This window comes from Microtus pennsylvanicus, chromosome 20 (genome assembly GCF_037038515.1).
Source record: "Microtus pennsylvanicus isolate mMicPen1 chromosome 20, mMicPen1.hap1, whole genome shotgun sequence".
NCBI lineage: Eukaryota > Metazoa > Chordata > Mammalia > Rodentia > Cricetidae > Microtus > Microtus pennsylvanicus.
In genome coordinates this window covers 348,084-372,775 of record NC_134598.1, presented here as the reverse complement: position 1 = coordinate 372,775, position 24,692 = coordinate 348,084, and the positions used below count along the sequence as shown (strand labels likewise).

Below are 24,692 nucleotides of genomic sequence, written 5' to 3'. Positions count from 1 at the left end.
TCCCTGTTTTCCGAAAACCCAGGGAACCCCAGCCCCTCTAGGCGTTCTCCAGAGATGCTACGGCACCTGCGTACATTCCCCCCACTATTTTCTGCCGAGTACCAGACCCAAATGTTTCCTTGCTTGCTAAGAACCTGGAGTCACAGCCTGAAAGTTCTTGTGTCCTTTTAGGAAGACCCTGAACAGCAAAACACATGTCCTTGATATTTATAACTGGTCAGAATAATGCTGGAGTCCACGTTCCATCTGTTACTGGGAATCAGACCCTCTGAGCTATCCCGTGGCTGTGCTGGCCACCCTTTGTTCAACTCATGCAACATTTGAAAGCATTTCAGCTTACATGAAACAAAGTTTCCTAGGGAAACGACTTCTAATCGAACTCAGATGATGAGAAACTCCAACAGCAAGCCTGCCTGAAGGGTTCATCCCTGGCCCCCAGAACCAGCTGGGTCCTGCAACATCAAAGGTATAAACAATTGAATCAACGTGGGTCCCTGATCCCTCCCAGTGGTCCTGGGGCCCTCAGTCATCTCAAACGAGGGGAAAGCTTACCGGGCCTGTGGGTCTTCTTCCCCTGAAAGTTGATTTTATCTGAGAGCTTATATATTGCCGTCCCCATCTCTGAACGGAGCCCAGCCCGGCTGTGTAGCATTGAGAGACAGCTGAGGGTGACAGGCTGAGCGGGCCAGCCCCACTGACCTGTGTGACTCAGAGCCTACCAGACAGGGGCCGGGTCCCTCCAGTGCCGGCTCCCTGTTTATTTTTTTAGCGGGCCACCAGCGCGCTCAGCTTCTCCTCTCAGGGCTGCCGTCCTTTCACACCTACGTCCATAAACGACATTGGAAAAGACTGGAGACCTGTGGTTTAATTAGAGGTGCCTCTTCTATACTAGTTAAGAGACCTCTGAAATCACACACCTAGAACTGGCTAATGTTTGGCAACTTTATTAACACCTTCTCACTATTTAGCCATTTCTTTTGTAAGCTAGGAAAATGGTTCCCACTTGATTCGGGTCATTTTTATGGTACCCCAGGTTGAACTCACTGAGCCTTGTACGTGCTAGAGGCTAGGCAAACAATTTTTTTTTCATTTTGAGACTGGGTTTATGTTGCTACAACTAGCTTTGAACTTGCTCTGTAGCCCAGGCAGGCCTTGATCTTGGGCTTCTGCTTCAACTAGCTGAGATTCCACGTCTGCACCACCGAGGCTCAAGGCCTGGCTCCGATGCAGTTTGTAATTCGTGCCAGAGGAGGGCGCCGCTGAGCGCGGCCTGGCTCAGCATCCCCGAGCCCCAGCAGGCTCTCCTTCAGAGGAGCCATTTCCACCCTTTTCTAATGCCACTCCGTCCCAGCTCTGCCTTCCGCTCCCTTGGTTACTCCCCGAAGACATTTTCGAATGTGAGGAAAGCGGATTTTACCAAAACCGGATTCACAGAGGGAGGCTGTGAGGATTTGGTCAAATCCCCCAGCCGCACAAAAATAGCAGTTCTTTTTTTTTTCTTCAGCTGGCTCTGTCACTCAGTGGCATGATCCCCGGGTCTCAGTTGTCACCTCTCTGAGAGGAGTGATGCTTCTACAGGACCTCTGGGAGCCCTGGAAATGCCCTGCTTTCCTTAAGACTCAGACCCACCTCTCTGGGACATCAGTAATTTTAAGTTTATTTTTGTGGTCCCGGGGAACTGAACGGCGGGCCTTACATAGGCTAGGCAAGTTCTCTACCGTTGAGCTGTTTTTCATCCCTAACATTTCTCTTGAAACAAAACTAGAGAATTAGGAAGTGGCACTAAAAATTCCAAAGTTTGAAAAAAAATGGTTTTTTAAAAATGTTCATTTGGGGAAAAATAGGAGTGATTGATGATAGCATTGCATTGTGTACATGTGATTAGTGCCATTGTGTCCTGTATTTAAAATGGCTAAAATGTGTAATTCCAGCCCTTAGGATGGAAGCAGGCTGGGGTGAGGTAGTGGGGGTAGATTTCGTCTGAGATCAGCCTTGGCTAACAGACTCTGTCTCTCAAAAGGGGGGTGGTAAAACAGCAAATTTTATGTTATATCCACTTTCATAAAAATATCAAAGTGCAGTCTTCAACCCAATGTGGTGTCGCAAGCCGCGGGTCATGAGTTCAAGACCATCCTCAGCTGCGTAGTGGCCTTCAGAATCTGCCTGAGCTACCTGAGACCCCATCACAAGAAGCCCAAACCAACCAAACTTAACATGACAACACATCCTTCTGTAGACTAGAGAGTACAGAAACTAGTCTACACTCGTTGGTCAACCGACTTCAAATGCAGGAGGGCAGTTCAGTGGAAAGGCAGATCCTCTGACCACTCGGCACTTGAGGCAGCAACTCTGACATCCATGCTGACACCACGGATGAGGCTGTGGGGACAGAGCTAGAGACCTTCAAGGCACCTGTGGTGGCTATTCTTGGCTGTCAACCACATCTGGAATTAACTTAAGCTCTAGTGGCTGGGTATACTGTAAGGATTTTTTTTTCCCCTTAATTAGACCATTTGGAGTGGGAAGACCAACTTCTAACCTGAGTCTTTTGCGGCGGGAGGATTCACCTTTCATCCGGGCCCTACCTTCTCTGCTGGCAGCCTGTATAGAAAGAACACGGAAGAAGCAAACTCTGCCCTTTGTCTGCTCGCCCTCACTCTCGCTGCAAAGTCCATTCCTTCGCTGGCAGCAGAGCCCACTTCCTCGGGATTCTGATGTATAGCGCAGACCAGCTGAGACAGCCAGCCCTCGTGGGCTGAACAATTATTGGATTCTTGGACCTTCTGTTGGTGCAGGGAGCCGGACAGGATCGCCATTACAAGATGGCGCCGACATCCTGTCTTGTTGGAAATAAACAACTCCATATTTGGCTCTGCCTTTGGGAGCTGCGTGTCCCCTGCTTCCCCGCTTGCCCGGTGGTTTAGAGTCCTTGGGCCTGTCCTGACGCAGTCTAGTGTCAGCTGATGGTGGCAGCCAATCACAGGGCGACCCGTGTGCCTACTCCCTATATAAGCAGCTGCTTTAATGCTCTCAGGCGCCTCTCGCTTCCTGCTCTCCCTCAACCAAGGGCACTCCATTAAAGCGTGATCTGAGAAGAATCCTCGTGTGGTGGTTGTTCTTTCTCGCTGGTCGAGAAGTTCGCCGCATGTTGGTAGTCAGCCTTTGCCGGACTAGCTGGACCACAGGCCGCAAGTCAGTCTCATAAATCCCCTTTATCTATATAAACACAGAGTCATTTGTTCAGTCTGTTCCTCTAGAGAACCCGGACGAATACACCTTAGGCAGAGATCCATATTGCGTTTGTATGTGTGTGCGTGCGCGCCCCTGTGCATGCACGCGTGTGCACTGAAAACTGATTGCTAGGCCATGGAGCTAAACCAACATTCCAGAATCACAAGTCTTCAATGGAAAGAGTTGAAAAAAACTGAACATGAAAATCAAGAACACTCAGCTGAGGCGGTCGCTCAGTTGAAAGAGTGCTCGCCTGGTAGACAGGAAGCTCTGGATTCGATTGCGTCACCGCATAAACTGGTGTGGTGGTGGACGTCTGTAATCCCAGGTACGAGGGTCAGAAGTTCAAAGTCAGCCTCAGCTACATAGAGTTCAGGGTCAACCTAAGATACACAAAACTGTTTCAAAAAAAAAAATCAAAACAAAGCTATCTCTACCTGGGTGCATGGTATATGCCTATAGTCTCAGAGTATTTGCAGGCTGAGGCAGGAGGCTTGCTTGAAACAGGGAATTAAAATTGGCTAAGTGACATAGTGTTACTGCGTCTATACACACACGCACACACACACACACACACACACACACACACACACACACACGAGGCTGTCACATAAGAAGGCTCTCAGGAGGTCTAAGCCCACGTCTAGAAGAGGGTGTTTGTGTTCCTAATAGCTCCATTGGACAGATTTATGCCATGTGTCAAGGTGTTGGGAAATGTTGATTGGGCACAGCAAAGGGAACAGCTGACAGTGAAGAGGCAGTGTACAGAGTGCATGCTTCTAGGTGCTCGGCTCACGGCTGTCCTGGAAGCAGAGAGGAATGCATGCATGCATGCTCTAGGTGCTCGGCTCACGGCTGTCCTGGTGGAGCTTGCCTGCCCGCCCCTTCCTGTCAACTTGAGTTATCTGTAAAGAGGGCTGCTCAGTTGAGAAAATGCCTCCACAAGACCGGCCTGTGATTGGCATGGGAGGGCCACACCAACCCACTGTGGGTGTTGCCACCTCAGGCAGGTGGCCCTGGCCAAGCAAGCCAGTAAGCAGTGCTCCTCTGGGGTCTCAGCTTCAGCCTTTTCTCCACCTTCCTGCCTTGGCTCCCCTCAAGGGGCTGTGACCTGGAACATGCAAGCTATAAGCCCCTCCCTCCCCAAGCTGCTTTCAGTATTTTATCGCGGCAATAGAAACCTAAGACGACCACCCACATCCAGGAATGGAGCCATCCACATACAGAGCGGGCCTTCTGGCTTGATTCATCCAGTTTAGGGAACCTGTCACAGGCGTGCACACAGGCCAACCTGAGCTAAACAACTTGATGCTATGTTAGGTCAAGATGTCAACAAAAGTACACCTCACAACCACCATGCCCAGTTTACAGGGTGCACTGGAGAGTGGATTCGGGGTCTCAAGCTTGCTACCCAAACAATCTAGCACCGAGCTTCATCCCCAGCTCTTCTTTAATTTTCATTCTGAGACAGGTCTGAGTTGCCCAGGCTGACCTTGAATTTACTCTGTGACAAAAGTCACACACCTGAAAATAATCTACAATTATTAGGCCTTTGAACTTGAACTCTTCCTGCCTCCCTCAGTCTCCTGAGGAGACCCCAGGCCCAGCCTCACCTTTCCTTCTAGGTATATCACAGCCTCAATGACACGTTCGATGATACCTTGATTCTCACATCTGTCCTGGCAGGAGTTCTGATCCCACTGGCAGTAACGCAATAAACTCCAAAGCAGGTGCAAGAGAGGGTAGACTCAGGAAGGCAGAAGCAAACAAACCCTCTGTCTGTAGGAATCTCATCCATGTTCACACTGTAACCTGCATGCCCATGTATCCCAGCTCGCACTGCTACCTGCGTGCCTATTAACCTGCGTGCCCATTACCCCAGCTCACACTGCTACCCCAGGGCCCATTTATCTCAGCTCACACTGCTACCTGAATACCATTTCCTCTTCCAAACCAAGCAGGGCTCCACCATGACTCTGCACATGTCCAGACAGATGGCTGAAAGAGGCTCAGAAGAAGTGGGAGTGTGTGAGTGGTTGAGTCACAAAGCAGTGGGGATAGAGCTGTTGTAGAGTCGGGGCTGAGGCTGGTAAATGGCTCAGTGAGTAAGAGTGCTTACCGTGGGCTGGAGTGGGGGCTCAGAGATTGAGAGTGCTTACCGTGGGCTGGAGTGGGGGCTCAAAGATTAAGAGCACTCGTTGCTCTTGCAGAGGACCCGGGATGGATTTCTAGCACTCACAGGGCCCCTCACAACCTCCTGTAAGCAGGAGGAATTTGAGTCTGAGGTCAGCCTGGGCTGCATACCCTACCTCACAAATAACAGCCTGCTCCACCCCCGGAGACAGGCAAACATCTAAACTCCCAACTTCTTTAGCAGAAAACAAGAGGCGAGTGTCCACACCTGACAGGATGGCTTCAGAGATGAGGTGGATGGACAGTTCCTTCCTCTGCTGGTTTGGCCTGCCCCTGGTCCACAGCTTCCAGTCACTATCAAAAAACCAAACAAACAAAACCTCGATAGTTGTCAGTTGATTAACTCTGTAGGCTTTTGGGGGGCCCACCACCCAGCTCCCAAATATATTGTACCTGAAGGCTTATTCTTAGTTGTGAATACCCAGCCTTAGCTTGGCTTGTTTCTTGCCAGCTTTTCTTAATTTAAATTGTCCCATATATCTTTGGCTTTGGGGCTTTTATCTTTCTCCATTCCTGTATACCTTTTCTTTCCTTCTTACTCCGTGTCTGGCTAGATGACTGGGTGGCTGGGTGGCTGGGTGCCTGGACCCTGAAGTCCTCCTCCTGGCTCGTTCCTAGATCCTTTTAACCTAGATTTCACCTCATATTTAGCCTCTCTGCCTGCTAGCCCCGCCCGTTCCTCTCTCCTGTCTCGCTATTGGTCGTTCAGCTCTTTATTAGGCCACCAGGTATTTTAGGAAGGCACAGTAGCACCGCTTCACAGAGTTAAACAAAAGCAACATAAACAAAAGTCACACACCTGAAAATAATCTACAGTGCTTGCTGGGCAGCGGTGGTGCACACATTTAATCCCCGCACTTGAGAGGCAGAGGCAGTCAGATCTCCTTAAGTTTGAGACCAGCCTGGTCTACAGAGTGAGTTCCAGGACAGACTCCAAAGCTACAGACAAATCCTGTCTTGAAAAACAAACAAACTAATCTATCATGCTCAATCATCCTGGTGAAAAGCCTAAGAATTCAGATCGTACCAACTACTTGAGAGTTGGTACACTGGCTAGTTTTGTGTCAACTTGGCACAAACTAAAGTCATCGAGAGGAGGGAGCCTCAATTAAGAAAATGCCTCCAGAGGATGGGGCTGTAGGGCATTTTTTTCTTAACTAGTGATCAATGCGGGAGGGCCCAGCCCATTGCGGGTGGTGCTATCCCTGAGCTGGTGGTCCTGGATTCTGTCAGAAAGCAGGCTGAGCAAGTCATGAAGAGCAAGCCTGTAATAAACACCCCTCCATGGCCTCTGCATCAGCTCCCGCCTCCAGGTTCCTACCCTCTTTGAGTTCCTGCCCTGACTTCCTTTGGTGATGAACGGTGATGTGGAGGTGTACGCTGAATAAACCCTTTCCTCCTCCTTTGGTCATGGTGTTCGTCACAGCAACAGGAATCCTAGTCAAGACAGTTGGCAGCTTCAAATGGCTAACATCAAGAATCTGGGGTCAGAAATGTGTGTAATGTTTCTATGCTGCTGTGTGTATGCGGAGCCTGGTGGGAAGGTGGGGTGGGGGACGACGATGACGAGCGATTTAAACATTTTACCCATGCATTTCATCACCGGGGCCCACCACGGTGGCAGTGCCTCATTGTTGAAGGACATTAAGTTGGATCCCTGCCAATTCCCCCACAAGTCCTCAGTAGGAGCCCCGATGAAAATTCCCTGTGGGTTTGACATCTGGGGATCAGAAACGCTACTAGATTTCTGCTTTTTATTTTATATGCCAAGGGGAAGGGGAAGGAAGGGAGAGAGACAAAAGAGGGCAGCGGGAGCGAGGTGGGTTGGTTCTGTGCCTGAAGACCCCTCCTCACCACAGCGCCTGTGGCATTTTCCAGGGGGGTCTCCTTTGAGTTCTCTATCCAGATCTGTCTGGAGAACAATGCACAGGGCATCTCCAAGGGTGGTTATTCATTTTCAGGACTTCCGGAAAGTTTGCTGTTTTATTGCATGTCTCTAGTGTGATGCTACGGATTGAGCTGTGGGACTCACACGTGCTATGCACATGCTTAACCACTGAGCTGTGTGCATGTGGTGGTCACATGTGTACACGCTCATGTGGAAGTGTGTGTGAAGGGCAGAAGTTGGCATTAGGTGTCTTTAGTTGCTGTCCACCTTAGTTTTGAGACAGAACTGTTCACTGAATCTGAATGTTACCGGTTTGGCTAGGCTGGCTGATCAGCATGTCCGGGGGGCGCTTGCCTCCACCCTTCCACCCTTGAGATTACAGGCATGTGCTGCCACCCCAGCTTTGACGTGGTTGTGCCAGAGCTGAACCAAGGCCCTCATGCTTGCATGGCAAACACTTTGGTGAGTGAGCCACCTTCTGAGCCTGAGTTTATTTGTAATGTTTAGGAGTTGCTATTAGATTTATTCATTTTATTTTATGTGTGTTTGCCTACATGTCTGTAGGTACACCTTGGTGTCCAGGAAGATCAGAAGAGAGTACCAGATCCCCTGGAACTGGAGGTATAGATATGTTTGTGAGCCACCATGTGGATGCTGGGAATTGAACCCTTGTCCTTTGCAATAAGTGCTGTTAACTGCTGAGTCATCTCTCCAGACCCCTGGAGTTGTTTGTTTGTTTGCTTTTGTTTTTTAAGAACTCATAAGTGTGAGATTAGGATGTAAGAGTTTTGTAAGTCAACTTCACCCCATTGCTCTGACTCAACCAAGCCAGGAGGTGGGACGGATCCTATCATTTGGGGAAGGGCCCTAACACATTTCTTCATCTTATCCATTTATTTTTAAAGACAAGGACTTGCTCTACAACCCAGGCTGGCTTGAACATTTATTCTTACTTCCTCAGCCCTCTAAGTGCTGAAATTACAAGCTCAGACTCTTAACAGGCGGCCAGCCCTTAGCATGACTGATGCCGTGGTAGAAGTCCAGTCAAGCCTTGGAACCCAACATGGAGACAGTGATCCTTGCCAAAAAAGGAACAAAGGTTGAGTCAATGGTTCCAGGATAGGGCTGGGGAAGTTCCCAAATGTACTAAGCTTGCTTTTCGGTTTCTGTAGGTCAGCTTCTTGCTAACTGATTTTGCTCATTGAAATAGGTCAACCCAGGATTGTGCTTTAAAACCCAAGAATTAGGTATGGCTTGGTGCTGCATGATCTGGGCAAGCTCCCTGTGTAGCCACCAGCTGGCTATAAAGACTTTCTATGGACTTTAAGATCTGTGTGTTCCCTGAAGGAGCTACTTTGCAACAATGTCCCCATGCTGGTCACAGAGTTTCAGTACAGATGCTGGCAGCTATCCAGTGTGATGATGTCATACACACACACACACACACACAGAAAAAAAAAAAAACAGGCAAGAAGGTTCGTGGAAGGAAGCTTCTACAAAAACACACAGGCTTCTTCTACAGGATCCATACGTAACTCCAGCTCCAGGAGAACTAAGCCTGTTGCCTCTGTGGGCACCTTACCACTAACATGTAAATAAAACATGGATTTAAGAAACTGCAAGTTTAAGGCTTTTTCAGGTACATTGTTCTTCCAAAGTGATATGGGGAAGAGATTCTAGCTAAAATTACACATACTTTTTTTTTTTTTTACATTGTTTTTTGAGACAGGTTCTCATTATGTAGCCCTAGTTGTCCTGGATCTTGCTTTATAGACCAGGCTGGCCTCAGATCAGAGATGTGCCTGCCGCTGCCTCCTGAGTACTGGATTAAAGGTGTATGCCTGGTTAAAACAATGGTCCTAAGCATCTCTTTCAATGTTTCAACAGTGTCTCTTCACAAGTTCTGCTTTTGATTTACCTACCTTGTGGGCATGTGTGGTCAGAGGATAAGTGATGGGAGCTAGTTCTGTCCTCCCACCTGGGGACCGAGCTCAGATAAGGCTTGGAATAGAGCACTGTAACCCACTGAGCCATTTTGCTGGCCCTAGACAGGACCGTGCTTGTGTTGCTCCAGTGACTGGCCTCAGCCTCTGGCATGCCAGCTTCAGGAAAGAAGGGGACGGGGGCCAAAGGCCACCTAACTGTTCTAAGTCGTGCAAGCATCGCCTCTCATATCCACTGGAAACGGCTGGAATAGCCCATCAGTGACCTAAAATGCTAATACAGTTCAATTCTGGGTTACAGTTGTTTGCTGCCTTGCCCAAATGTCTTTCAGAGCTCAGAGGTACTGCCTAACTGTCCTTCAGCAATCTGACAAACCAAAATCCAAGCCAATCAAAATCGTCACGGACAGACAAATTTCTAGATGAAGTCACTTCTTCAGCCCAGAGCTCCGGGTAGGCTTCTCAAGGACAACACTGCCTTTCATCTTGTACAACATGAAGTCTCTAAGAGGGGCAGTGTTACCCCACATCAATATTCCGAGAATAATTTCCCGTCACCATGAGACTGGCTTCCTTCAGGGTAGCTTGTGGACCGAAGATGTGGCCCAGTGGTGGGACGTGGCTAGCCCAGTGGTGTCATGTGACCCAGTGGTGGGATGTGGCCCAGTGGTGTCATGTGGCCCAGTGGTGGGACGTGGCTAGCCCAGTGGTGTCATGTGACCCAGTGGTGGGATGTGGCCCAGTGGTGTCATGCGACCCAGTGGTGGGACGTGGCCCAGTGGTGGGACGTGGCCCAGTGGTGGGACAGTCAGTTCCCTGGTTTAAACAGACAATAACACCTCGTTTTGTTTCACTAACCAGAGATACGAAAGCACACAAGCTTAATTAAAATTGAGAAATTTATTTTTTTCATGAAATAGTAAGCAGAATATTTCATGAAATAGTTAACAGAATTAAAGTACAGAAATGTACAGCTTAAAACAATTGAAATGATACTAGAATCTGAATGACAATTACACATTTATGAGCAAAGAAAAAACAAAGTTTAAACAATGAGTTCACTTTAAATTTTTTTGCTCAATAATTCACCTGAAATTAGACATACGAGGAGAACGGAGTTCTGGGCACCTCGTAAAATAAAATAATGCCACTTCATCTGTGTCGAGGACCTGGCCCTGGTCAGCAGTGGGTCGGCTCTGTTCCATCACAAAAGCCACCACTCCACCCTTCACAAAGGTCTCCACTACCAGTCCTTTCTGAGTTTTAAGGATGCCAATTTAAAAAATATTTTCCGTAGGCACCAAGCAGTAGACGTCTCCAGCCTCACTTGAAGCACTGGGGACAGCATCCCAAAGCACCGGCTGGTCATGGCTTTCTTCTGCAGCTCACTGAGGTCAGTCTGCCTTAAGGACTTACAAATGTTTTTAAAAGGCAAAATTACATCTGAACAGCAGCCAAAAATTTATATATATATATTTTTTATATTTACAAACTGTACATATTTACATGACCTCATCAAATACTGAATTGTAGAAATAAGAACCACCAATAAAGGTGCTCATTTCATTACCCAGTGTTACTTCTTGTGCAAACCAGAACTTCCCAGAGTTCCTAGAAAGCTAAAGACAGTCCACATTGCGGAGGCCACCATCCATTGTTAAAGCACCAAACCTAAAACATACAAAACGAGAAAAAAGAAAACTTCAGCAGATCTACTCATTTGCTCTCTGGGGTCCCCGTATCCTGAGGATGGAATACAGGACCCTCACACAAGCTGGGCAAGAACTCTACCAATGAGCTGTATGCCAGTTTCTCATAGCCAGAGAAATTCCTGACTCCAGAGAAGAATTATAGAATAAAATATAATTTGCACAATAGAAATAAAATTTCAGAAGAATGTTTTATTGTTATTATTATCATTATACTATTATTTATTATTAATGGGCACATAGCTAGAGGTCAGAAGACAACTTTGGAAGAGCGGGCAATGCTCTTAACCGCTGAGCCATCTCTCCAGCCCATGAGGACAACTTTGGAGCCTGTTCTCTCCTGCACTTTTACCACGGTTTGTGGACTTAGTTCAGGCTGCCAGGCTTGTCTTTAAATAATTTAAGCAACTATGATTTGTTCTATGTCATACTGAAAATGGGGGGCATTATTATATGAAGAAATACAATTCAGTGGCTTGGGGAAGCTTAATAACAAAAACAAGGCTGGGCGGTGGTGGCACACATCTTTACTCCCAACACTCGGAGGCAGAGGCAGGTTAAACTCTGCGAGTTTAAGGCCACCCTGGTCAACACAGTGAGTTCCATGACAGTCAGGGCTGTACAGAGGAACCCTGTCTCAAAAAACAAAACAACAACAAAAACAAACCCATATCTTGGGGCTGGAGAGCTAGCTCAGCAGGTAGAGACTGCTGTTCTCCAGAGTACCCGGGCTGACATGGTGGCTCACAGCCATCTACAAGTTCAGGTCCAAGGAATCCAGCCCCTTTTCTGGCCCCTGGGAGCACTGTATGCAAGTGATTCACAGACATACATGCAGACAAAACAATGAAACATGTAAAAATAATAAATAAAATGTTCAAGAAAATATATTTTGAAAATCCCATGTATTTATCGTGTGTGCACCCTGCACACACGCACCATGGTGCTTGCGTGGAGGAGTTAGGTCTTTCTAGCATGTGGGCTGTCAGGCTTGTAGCAAGTACCAGTTCCCTAACCTGGAAAACATTTTTAAGAGAGAATGGGAAGTGATGTACTTTAAAAAGTGTTATAAGAATTAGAGATTCTCTTCTGAGTGAGGGGTTAGGTTTAAAGGTTGAAACACCGAGTTGGGAATGGCGCTCTTCAGGGTGAACGAAGGAAGGAGCCTGGCTGCAGGGCATTACTCTCAGGTAGAAGGCAGTAATGCTGGTGCACAGGCTACAACCAAGACACCACATCTTTCTCAGTGCAGACATGGATGTAGACTGTACTTCCTGTAACAGAGCCTTAGAAATTTTTTCCTTTTTCTTTCTTTCTTCTTCTTCTTTCTTTTTTTTTTTTGTGGGGGGAGGAGATAGGTTTTCTCTGTGTAGCCCTGGTTATTTATACCAGGCTGGCCTTGAGCTCACAGAGATCCCCCTGTCCCTGCCTCTACAGTGTTGGGATTAAAGACATCACACCTGGCTAGAAGTTTTTAAGGCAAGGGGGGACATGATCATATTTTAGAAGATTCTTCTGGCTTTCTGGCTGTAAATACCAGGACTGTGGTTGCAGAGCCAAGCTAACAGGTTACCACTGCAGCTTCAGAAGGGAAGTCTGGATGAGGGAGACAGGAAGCCTTGTGAAGAGTACCAAACTAGTCAAGGGGAAGCAAAAAAGTGAGCCTGTAAGAATTCATGTTTCAAGAGGTAGCAAGTAGTGTCCCTGGAGCAGCATGGGACATTTAGAGGGAAAACTGAGTCAGAATGATTTCAGATACAAAAACTCCTAGAAGTAAAACCAGGATATCTATGTATATAGGTTGTACAATATTCTCTGCTGCCCTGGCTTTCATTACAAATCAAACACCCTGAATCTTAAAAATCTGAAATAATCCAAAACTTGAAACTTTTGAGCACTGACAAGAGGCACAAAATAAAAATTCTGACCTCTTGTGACAAGATGCATTTATAATGCAGGCATAGCAAACTTTGTATAAAATTACTTTCAGCTTAAGTGTATAAGGGACATAAGGAACACCCCCGTGCTGGGCCTGCATCTGGCTGTGTATAAGGGACATACGGAACACCCACAGTGCTGGGCCTGCATCTGGCTGTGTATAAGGGACATATGGAACACCCCCCCCCCCCCGTGCTGGGCCCACATCTCATTATCTGGAAAAATTCAGGAGCCTCAAACACTTCTGGTTCCAAACATTTCACTCATGCAAGTGAATGTATGTGTGGACGGGGGAGGAGTCATGAAAAATTAGCACAGCCAAAGGCTTCTAAATACACAGCAACCAAAAAACGTCAAGTGAAGCTGAGGTGTTCTGACAGCTGGCACTGCAGGACACAACTCCTCTGAAGCCCTGAACACCAGCAGGCATCTTACCATGCACCCATGAGCCCTGTCCGCAGGGCGTGGCTCGGATCTGAGGCTGTGATATCATGAACTGTACTGACTTCATTGAGAATGCAGTTTCTGCTCTTAGTTTAATTACGGGAGATGCTTTCCCAGTGCCATTCCTCAGCATGAACTGTACTGTGTTAAGACAAGCACATTCCTTAGGACAGAACTTTGCTTTCCTCCTCAGTAATAAAAGGTGTGCAGTGGCCTTGGAGACCTCTCAGCCCCAGTACTGTTGTCTGGGCAACTGTGAAGGCCCAAATGGGAAACTCAAGTGGCAAAGATCCCTGTGCAGAGTCAAGTAAGCAGGCGTGATGGCGCAGAGGCAGAGGCAGGTGGAGCTCTGTGAGTCCCAGGATAACCAGGGCTACAGAGTGGGACCCTGTCAAAAACAAAACAGTAACAACAAAAACCAATGCCAAAGGGCATCACAAGTTTCCCATCACACCGAGAAGGAAGAGTAAGGGCCAAGATGTCCCTTGCCTGTCTCATCACTACACCTTCCGAACAGAGAAGGACAGAGAAGCAGAGATGTTCTGATCCAGCTGCAGCCACATCGCCAGCCAAGCCCACGCCACTCACCGTTCTAAAATATGATTGTTCTCAGCCAGCTCCTTAACCACGCCTTCCATCTCTTCCTTCAATTTCTTCATACTAGGGGGATAAAGCAAAGACGCTCAACATCCGAGAATTAATTTGCAGTGTTTTAGTTGTGTAATCTAAGCCGTCATGAAATAACACCACGCACAGTAATGAGAACAAGCAGCGCTATTCCAAATTCCAACAAAGTTGCTTACCCGAGAGTCATCTCCACTAAAGTGTTAGAACTGGGGTAAATCGGGGTCATGGCATGCTTGGCTCCACTAGAGGCTGCAAGCAGTTTCTGAGGCAGAGTTTCTTGTAACTGTAACATAAAGCAAAGGTGTCTCTAGACAAGGCACATACTGCCAATCAAGGACCACTTAGCGCTTCAGGAAGGCTGGACTCCCCATACCGACTCTGCAGGGGCGTGGGAAACTTCATGCACTCTGGGCAGGCGCTTAACCACTAGTCTACAGCCCAATACAGTTTTTGAGTTCCTGTTTCAAAGACATCAGTGCTAAGTATTGAAGCCAACACCCTCTAAAGCAATTTTCCTTACAAACAATCAAAGATGAATTATCAGGTGTTTCAATTGTTCAACATCTGGAAGCAAAGTGAGCGAGGGAGAGACGGTGGGCAGCATGGGAGCTGCCAGGCCTGTCGACCCGAGCCACCTGGAGCCCACACGCTGGAGGAGAGAACCGCACCCCAGAGTTGTCCTCTGGCATGCATGTATCTCCTGCAGTCCTCTCACAGAAAAGCTCTTTCCTCCACTTCAGGGTTGTACCTCATTAGTGTAGTCTTGATACTTGGACACTTCCTCTTCGATATCAAAGCACTGATTAGTTAGAGATAACAGCTGTTTCCTCAGAAGAAACATCTTTCTGAAAACCAATAAGAGCCTGTTAGCAAGCAGCCTCCTGGGACTGTCACTTAAACATAGCACACAGTGCACTGCACAGCCGACCTCCCGTCCCCACTGCAGTCTCCTTACCGCATCCACTCTTCTGACTTATCCAGAAAAGCTTCGTACTTCTTAACACACTCTTCTGTAAAGTGGCTCATTGCTTTTGTTGCATGGTAATACAGTTTTTGTCTGCAAATTAGAAAAAACATGAGGCTTAAAATTACCTCACAATTTCTACCTCTGATTAAAAACACTTCAAGCCAGGCACAGTGACACATAACTGTCTTTCATTACAGCCCGTGGGGAATCTCTGAGTTCAAGGCCACCTTCACCTACAGAGCGAGTTCCAGGACAGCCAGGGTTATGCAGAGAAACCCTGACTCGAAAGTCAAAAAAAAACACTTGAAATACATGAAATTCATGGGTTTTTATTTTTTTTTTTTTTTTTGGTTTTTTGAGACAGGTTTCTCTGTGGTTTTGGAGCCTGTCCTGGAACTAGCTCTCGTAGACCAAGCTGGTCTCGAACTCACAGAGATCCGCCTGCCTCTGCCTCCTGAGTGCTGGGATTAAAGGCGTGCGCCACCACCGCCCGGCGAAATTCATGTTTTTTTTTGTTTTGTTTTGTTTTAGAATTATTGTGGATTTGGAGCCGTAGCACAGGTTGTTGTGAACCACCTGATGTGGGTGCTGGGCACTGACTTCGCGTCCTCTGAAGAGCAGCCAGTGCTTTTAACCACTGAGCCATCTCCAGCCCCAATACCTATTGGCTGGAGTTAGTTAAGGGCTGTGCTGGCCTCAGGAGCTCTCCTCACTGCCATCTGTAAGCACGGCATGGAGGCAGAGACAGCTGAGTGAGCAGAACTGGGCCTTTCTCTCAGCCATTCTTCTGTCCTAGGGCCCTCCCAACCAGGAACCATATGAGTGGGCTTGAACAATGTGGACCCACAGTGGAACCTGTAACTAATCCCAACTTTAACAAGAAATAAAGATATTACAGATACGCAGCGAAAAGGACCGGTTTTAACCCAGCCTGGATACTTACTTATCAAACTTGTGGATCTGCTCTTCATTATAAGCGAGTCCTGAAAACGGAAAAGCGCACTTCTGTTAATGCAGAGCTGAGCTCCTTGGAGATCACTGCTTCCAAAAGGCTCAGAGTTTGAAGTGGGCATCAAAGTTTTGGGGCCCACGGGCTACATATGGCTCATTTACACTTTAATTTGGTTAGTATGAAGTTATGATTTAAAAAGGAAAATTAACTATCAACATTTAAGTCAGGATATTTCTAATAAAGCTCACATCTCTAGCTTTTCTTTAAAAAGAGAGGCCTGGGCAGCATAAGGCAGCAGAGCAGTGTCAGATGTGCTGCTGACTTCTGTCCCCAGGCCACCAGGAGCCTTCCCTGTGTGCTGCCGGCCAGGCTCCAGAAGACCGAGGGTTCGTGGCTGGCACTAACTTGGTTCATCAGCCTTCCCCGCACACCCTGTTAAGCAGCCGCCTTAAACGGCACAGGTGTGCTGCTCCACCCATACTCACGAGCCCACACGAGATGAAGGAACAGCAAACGTTACTTACTGCGCTCTGCCTTGTCCTTTTTGAACTGATAGTAAATCTCTGTGATGCAATTTAACAGGACTTGGAGTTTTTCTACGCTATGTAAGGAAGAAAAACCCAAGTAAATTATTGGGATTGATGCAACAAAGGACAGTTAACAGGAACAGAAATTCCCCCAAGGCTGAAACCTACTTTCTGTCCTTGGGATGAGTGCCTTCCTGATGGGCCCAGGTGTCTGCCAGCGAACCCCCTGGAGACAGCCTGCTGTCAATGTCCTGAAGGCCGCTCTCTATGGTCCCCTGGGAACTGGAGAGCTAAACACAGCAACGGGTTAGGTCAGAATGCCAACCATGGGAGGCTCGGTCTAAGGGTCTCCGCTGTTTCTCCTGGTTTCAGGTGAGGCTGATCCTGCTGTTCAATGTGCCATTCTGTTGACTGCTGCAGGATACTCACAAACACCTTTAGTTACTGTTTTTGTTGTTGTTGTTTGAGGGGGAGTGGTGGTAGGCATATGTGCTATTTTAAAATTAGAACTTCTATGCTAAGGATTCACTCAAGCAAATGAGCTACATCTCTTGTTTCTGACTTTTAAATAACTTTATCTCCTAAAAATTTTCCCAATGTTTTAAGTATCATTTAAAGTGTGTGAGTAAAGTGAAAGTTTTATTCACGGGGCAGAGACTTGTAGTATGCGATGTGCTCTGACATTTTCTATCCTCTCTAAGGATGCCACCGACCGCAAGCACTAAACTTCATAGTCCGTTACTCATCGTGATTCCTTCTTTGGAAAACCACTGTTCTAGATCTAAAACCATGGACAAGAACAACTAAAGATCAGTCCACTATGGAAAGAGGAGCAGGCTGCTACCGTGTTCCCTGTCTGTGTGCAGCGGGTACATGCATGAGTAGGTCAAACCCACGACTGACTGGGCTGAGCGGTTGGCAGTAAATCCCAGGGAGTGTTCTAGCACTGTGGTTACTGGCTGTTCTGGGGATGGAGCTCAGGTCCTACCAAGCAAGCTATTCAATCCCTGCCCTCAGATTTCCTTATTTATAAAAAAATTTTTAATTCCAGTTTCTTTCTTTGTGTGAATGGGTGCAGACATGGCACAGTGTATGTGTGGTGGTCAGATAATTTGTGGAGCTTCTGTTTGGAGGATTCTGGGAATTGGCTCAGGGCATTAGGCATGGCAACAAGTGTCTCTATCTGCTGAGCTGTTTTGTGGGCCCTCCTTTATATCCTAGCTTCCACCTTATGAATCCCTTAAATGCTACAGGCTTGCAGGAACACATAGTTCTGCCTTTATTTAACTGATGAGATAAAGAAGCTGACAATTTTTGAGACAGAGAAACCAAAACTACAAAAGAACTACTAAAGGCCTTATGATGGCTGGAGAGAAGGCTCAGTGGTTAAAGAGCACCTACTACTGTTCTTCCAGAGGACTGGCACCTACATCAGGTGGCTCACAACTGCCTCCAACTCCAGCTTCAAGGGGATCAAGGCAGGGACACCTGTACACACATGCACAGAGCAGCACATATATATGCATAACTTGAATATAATTTAGGTCTTTTGAAAGGCCTTATTCAGCCCATCAGGAGTGTCTGGGTAAACAGGCAGCCCAGGAGTCGGTAATCAGCTCCCACAGTACATAACTGTGTGGACTTCTGCATTAAAGAGAAATCCATTCTGACACCTATTTTGTGTTCAGCAAACTTGTGTCCTTACTGTCTTTTCTAGTTATAGAAATGACCCACTGCCGAAGGATTCCCAATCCTTTACTTTTCAAAGAGATGTTTCTGAATTTGCAGTCATTTCTAAGCAAGTTTAATCACCAATGTTTGACTGCATGTTAAAGAACCAATTATGAACATCCATTATTACATGACAGCATGAAGGATTAAAAACAAAAAATGCAGAAAATGTAGGATGGGAGGTAGGAGAGATAAAATTCACATGTGCTGAAAATACAGAAAGCATTTGGAAATAGCACAAAGAACTGAATGGTAGATATGGTGTATGTGTATATCTAAGAATATATATAGAATAAAATATAATTGTTTATCATATATATTGTTAAGAATACATATAGAATAAGATATAATCATATCAAGCCTACACACACACAGTCTCTTTTCTCCATAGAGCTTTGGAAGTGACACTTTTCTCAGGAAGCGCAGACAGAGAACAGGTTATGGTCCACCCTGTAACTGTCACGATTCACCAATACTTACTCTCAACAATTTGGTGTGTATGTCTGAAATTTCACCCAACTCTGCTGTTTCTAGGTTAATTTTCATCAACTTTTCATATCTGTATGAAAAACACATCAGAAAACGAATAAGAGTAACAAATATAGATTTCTAGAGGTAGTTTATGAAGTGAATTTTATTACTATAATCACTTAATAAAAAACTTAGTCAAGGTCTATGTGGTAAGAGATTCTAAGAAACCTTTGCTGCCTTCCTAAAGGAGGCGTCTCCTACACAGATGTTCCTCCTCTATCTGTGGTTTTTGTTTCAGGAGGCTGCAGGTGCCAGTGGTCAATGGTAGTCAGAGATTATTTTGTGGAAAATTCTACAAGCATTTCCTATATTTTAAGTTTCACACCATCTGAGTATAATGAAGTTACATGCCAATTACTCGTCCAGCCCAGGACAGACCCTGCCCTTGTGCTATGGATCCACACTGTATATACTATACACTTCATAGTTACTTAGTAGTGATCTTAGTCATGGGATGAACTGTGGAGGAACAGCAGGGGCTCCGATATCATGCTTTGACACGATCAGAATCTCTACTGGGAATCTGGGACTGCATACCGAGAATCAGTACACATTGTATACTGTGTACTTCCATTATATACTGTGTACTTCCAATATACATGTGCAGATTAGGAAAAAGTAGAGAAGGAAGTGAATTTCAAATCATGTTATGTCAGGATAATGGTCAAAATACCAGATTTTAGAATTATATATGCATATTAAAAATGTATACTTTAGCAGACAGAAGAATAACAAGAATAAATTAAAAGTCACTGCTAAAATTCTGTAGTTTTTTTTTTCTTTTTTTCCAGACAGGGTTTCTCTGTGGCTTTGGAGCCTGTCCTGGAACTAGCTCTGTAGACCAGGCTGGTCTCGAACTCACAGAGATCCGCCTGCCTCTGCCTCCCGAGTGCTGGGATTAAAGGCGTGCGCCACCACCGCCAGGCTGCAGTTTTTTTTTTTAAATAAAACTTATTAATGGTGTGAGTGTGTGTGTGTGCATGGGCTGTGCATGCCACAGCATGCATACGGAGGTCAGAAGAAAATGGACCTGTACTCTCCTCCAGCCTATCTGGAGATAGGACTCGAGTTACCACGCTGTGCAGAGAGCACCTTTACCCACTCAACCATCTCAGTGGCCCCTCAAAAAGTTGTTCCTAAAATTCCCAAAACACTACCCAAAGGCTGTTTCAGCTGCCGCTTCTTACTTGCTTAGTTGATGGAAGATTTTCTTTTTTTTTTATTTGGATTTTTTAAGACAGGGTTTCTCTGTAGCTTTGGATCCTGTCCTGGAACTAGCTCTTATAGACCAGGCTGGCCTCAACTCATAGAGATCCACCTGCCTCTGCCTCCTGTGTGCTGGGATTAAAGGCATGCACCACCACCGCCCGGCTTTGATGGAAGTTTTATATTTCCTGTTCATCTCTGCTTCCCAAGAGAGATAAGAGATAGTCCTACCTCCCACTGCCTGCCACTCAGAAAAGGTGTTAGAAATGCCATCAAAATGATGGTGTTAATTCCTTATAAGAAACCTGATGTTCTCCCTGTTGAGATGGAGCAGCCACGAATCCAGAGCTGCTGCATAAATAAACCCTCGGCACACTGTGTCCCGCCGTGCTGGTGGTGATTAAGACAGAGGTCAGTCTGCGACGACTCTACTCACACTTTCACAGTCTTTTCAATGTTTCGGATGCAGAAATCCAACGTGATCACAACTTCTGTCTTCTTGTGAACAGTTTCATTGTAATCATCTCTCACCAATTCACTAAAAATAATGTTATCCTATTAGTTAAATACTATTTTTGGACTACCACTAATTAGACTGAAATTCTACTTCAAACACATTTGATAAAGTTTAAGTGCCAAATCACATTTTTTAGGGTACTATTAAAAGCATATCTGTGCCAGGCAGTACTCTAGCCAGTCTGTTACCCTCTTGTAGGGGGTTCAATTAAAAACAACAACAACAACAACAACAACAAAGCAAAAGCGCTTGTATGACCCCTACACACCTGGGGCAGCTACACTTGTAGGCTGTCATCACTAATTAGGTCAAAACTGTAGAAACCCACGGCATTAAAAATACATTAAGGAGCAAAAACTATAGTCACAGAAACAAGTTGTGTAATATTTGTTATTACAGTTAATGCTATTATAGCAGCATGTGTGATCTCTGAAGAGCATGGCACTGTGAATTACATACACAAGGTACAATAGTGACCAGCAAACAAGGTCTAAAATCTGTACTTGTGGCCTTTAGAGAGATTCATATGAAAGACAAGGAAGACATCACATGTGGCCAAGGAAGTCTAACATATGACAGACCCTTAAAAAAAAACCTGACACTGTGATTACATGAAAAAGGCTTTTTAAACTTAAGCTATAGCAAATTAACACCACTGAACCAGGGACAGAAAAACAGAAAAACCAAATGCTGTTTGTATTTGGTGCATTTAGATTTCTTCTAGACATGCCAAAAACCAGTTTCACCACTTAAGCCATCCCGGCACTAACTAAGCCTTCCTGGCACTAACTAAACCATTCTAGCACTAACTAAACCATTCTAGCACTAACTAAGCTATCCTAGTGCTAACTAAGGCATCCTCTGGTGCTAAACCAGGCCAGCACTAACTAAGCTTTCTTGGCACTAAGCCATCCCAGCACTAAGTCACCCTGGCACTAAGCCATTCCCAGCACAAAGCTTCTTAGCGGAGACAGAAAACCAGGTTTAGAAATAGAGGCCAGACCAGGTTGAAAGTCATCACAAGCACAAGGCTGTATTTTTGTTTGACACAACACTAGCCACAGGAAAGAAACCTAAACACCAAGAGCAAGCTGAGGTAGCACAATGCCTGTGGTTCCAGCACTTGTGAGGTGGAGGCTGGAAGATCATGAATTTGACAACAGTCTGGGCTACACAGTGAGCCTCTGGCTCAGGAGTAAGAACGCTGCAGGGACACACATGTCTTTGTAAGCTTATATGGGCTGTTCAAGCATTAGGTTCCCAGGACCTACAGTGAGGTGAGCCTGGGAGAGGTGTCCTTCGGTACCAGGTCTCACTGCATCTGCAGAACGCAGTTGACATGGGCACAGCAACAGCAGGGTTCTCAAATGAGATGCACTTACTCTTACCAGATAGAAAGATGACCTCCATGAGCCATAGACGGTTCTCAAATGAGATGCACTTACTCTTACCAGATAGAAAGACAACCTCCATGAGCCATAGACGGTTCTCAAATGAGATGCACTTACTCTTACCAGATAGAAAGATGACCTCCATGAGCCATAGACGGTTAAAAAAAGACCCAAATCACACACATCTTCCATGTGTGCGTGCATGCATGAGAGAGAGAGAGAGAGAGAGAGAGAGAGAGAGAGAGAGAGAGAGAGAGAGAGAGAGAGAGAGAGACGGGAGGGGGGGGAGGAAGCCAGAGGCCAAGCAGTGGCTTTTCTCAAGTGCCATCTTTCTTTTTCAGAAGGGTCTTCCTCTGAGACTTGGGACTTGTCAGGCTGGCTGGCCAGCCAGGCTGAGTGACTCTGTCTCTGCCTTCTCAGAGGTGGGTTACAATCCTCTGACACTGTGCCTCCACCTCCTTTGTTTAATAAAAAATGGGGTTGAACTCAAGTCTTCATTCTTGCAAAGTGAGCACTTGACCACCTTAAACTACATCCTCAGTCTAAGACTTTTATTTCTTAAGGTAATTTTTAGGATGACAACACTTCATTAGATCAATTTTTTGTTTGAGAATAACTGTATGAGATGATTAGTAAAAAAAAAAGTTTAGTCTGCTTGTCAAGATGAGTATATACACATAGGTGTGCATCCACGTACATGCAATGTCTACAATAGGCATATCTATGGTGTATTAGTGATGTATAAGGTTAGGGGGTGGGGCTAAGAGCTGCTGGGCACTTCTGAGGTGATGCAATGGTCTAAGCTCAGCAGGGATGGCTGCATCACTCTGTGCCACACTGGAAGGCCCTGACTTGCGCAATTGAAATGTACACATTATCACTGCTTTAATTATGTCAATGTCAACGTAGCCCAAGAGAGCAAATAAACCCGTGTCAGGGTCTTTGAAGGAGGACTATACACTTTACACGGAGCTGTGTGGGTTTGAAACTCAGACTGTTTACCCTGGAGGTCTCAACAGAAATAATGCCGACTGTTCTACAAACAGCGTGAGGCAAACGTGGTGCAGCAGAATCAAGCTGTGACCCTAGCTGCTGCAGTGGCAGCGGTCAGTGAGGCGGCACGGCCAGGTTAATGAGGTCAGTGGGAAGGACGCATTTCAGATTGCAGTCTGTTACTTACATCAACCACCGTATCCCCTTCCGCATTAATTCCTGATAAAGCAGCAAGGTACTGGCAATTCTACAGGCGTAACACACGACACCCGTCACTGCCTGATGAGAAAGAAAGGTAGTGTTTGGTGCTGAGAGTGGACAAGGTAAGAGAAACTGTCACACAAAAGCAGTCATATTTCCATATTCCAAAGGCTTTCATATTTCCATCAGGTAAATAAATTACCACTGTCTAAAAGCTAGATATATGTAACTGTAATAAATATTTCAATTCTTGACATTTTATAAGCATGTTTTAATGGAGAGAGTTTCCTCTTACTGAGTTTAAGAAAGGAAACTAGATTGTAAAACAATGTGGACTGGATAATACTTTAAATATTTTCCTAAGGCACACAGAACACAATACCATTCTTATTTCCACTACTGGTAATTCAACAAGATACTAACCTTGGCCATGCTAGCATCACCATCTAAATCATAACGTGGATGCACTTTAGGTAGGGAAACTGAAATATGAAGTAAAAAACTTAAATTAGAAACAAATATGTGTGGATACATGATTTTATTCTTTCTACGGCAAGCAGAATGTCTAAATTAAACACACAGGAGTCAATCTTCTAAGGCATTTTCCCTAGCTTTAAAAGAAAGGCTGGGCCGGGCAGTGGTGGCACACGCCTTTAATTAATCCCAGCACTCGGGAGACAGAGGCAGGTGGATGTCTGTGAGTTCGAGGCCAACCTGGTCTACAAGAGCTAGTTCCAGGACAGTCTCCAAAACTACAGAGAAAAAAAAATAAAGAAAGAAAAAAAAAGAAAAAGGAGGCTGGGAGATGACTCAGTGGGCAAGAGTAAGAGAACTCGATGTGCAATCGTGAGCCCTAAGTTCAGATCCAGCACTCATGTAAAAAGCTGGGAGTGGCTGGTTGAGCCTGTGACCCTAGCACTGAGGAGGTAGACATGGGCAGATTCCCAGAGTTTGCTGGTCAGCCAGCCTAGAAACAACAAAAAACAAAAACAAAGGAGTGGTCCAGATTCAGTGAGAGACCTTGACTCTCAGTGATAGTGTGGAACAGATTCCAGGCCCTCCTTTCGTGCACTTAGAATGCTCATTTCCTAACAGCCACCTCCAATGTTTCTTTTTTCTTTCTTGGTTTTTTGAGACAGGTTTCTCTGAGTAGTTTTGGAGCCTGTACTAGAATTCACTCTGTAGACCAGGCTGGCCTTGAATTCACAGAGATCCACTGGCCTCTGCCTTCAGAGTGCTGGGATTAAAGGTGTGTGCCACCACTGCCCAGTTAACCTCAAATATTTTTCAAGTGTTTTATTCCTTCCTTTTTATTATGTGCATACATGCTATGGCATAATGTAGATGTCATGGAACAACTGTATGGAGTTGGTTCTCTCCTCCCACCTTCTCACGGGCTCTGGGATTGAACTCAGGTGTCAGGCTTCCAGAATAAGCACCTTTACCCACTGAGCCATCTCGCCAGCCTCATTCTTTAAAAAAGATTTATTTATTTATTTTATTATGTATGCAGCACTCTGCCTGCATGTTTGCTGCAGGCTAGAAGAGGGCACCAGATTTCATGATAGATGGCTCTGAGCCACTCTGTGGTTGCTGGGACTTGAACTCAGAAACCTCTGCAAGAGCAGTCAGTGCTCTTAACCTTTGAGCCATCTCTCTAGCCCCAAGCCTCATTTTTTTTTTTGTTTCTTAAATATATTCTA

At 45.8% G+C, this 24,692-nt stretch overlaps 1 protein-coding gene across 1 annotated transcript in view; it reads right to left on the bottom strand.

Moving 5' to 3' along the window:
* Positions 1 to 10,136: 10,136 nt before the first annotated feature.
* Positions 10,137 to 24,692, bottom strand: part of Tbk1 (TANK binding kinase 1) — a 42,327-nt gene continuing 27,771 nt past the window's right edge. The window contains exons 10-21 of the mRNA XM_075953993.1: positions 23,413 to 23,471; positions 22,976 to 23,067; positions 20,324 to 20,425; positions 18,631 to 18,709; positions 16,588 to 16,709; positions 16,417 to 16,493; positions 15,884 to 15,923; positions 14,929 to 15,030; positions 14,722 to 14,818; positions 14,150 to 14,256; positions 13,935 to 14,006; positions 10,137 to 10,926 (exon numbers count right to left, since the gene is read on the bottom strand). Coding sequence (XP_075810108.1) covers positions 10,875 to 10,926; positions 13,935 to 14,006; positions 14,150 to 14,256; positions 14,722 to 14,818; positions 14,929 to 15,030; positions 15,884 to 15,923; positions 16,417 to 16,493; positions 16,588 to 16,709; positions 18,631 to 18,709; positions 20,324 to 20,425; positions 22,976 to 23,067; positions 23,413 to 23,471 — 1,001 coding nt within the window. The 3' untranslated portion in view covers positions 10,137 to 10,874. The remainder of the gene's footprint in view (positions 10,927 to 13,934; positions 14,007 to 14,149; positions 14,257 to 14,721; positions 14,819 to 14,928; positions 15,031 to 15,883; positions 15,924 to 16,416; positions 16,494 to 16,587; positions 16,710 to 18,630; positions 18,710 to 20,323; positions 20,426 to 22,975; positions 23,068 to 23,412; positions 23,472 to 24,692) is intronic.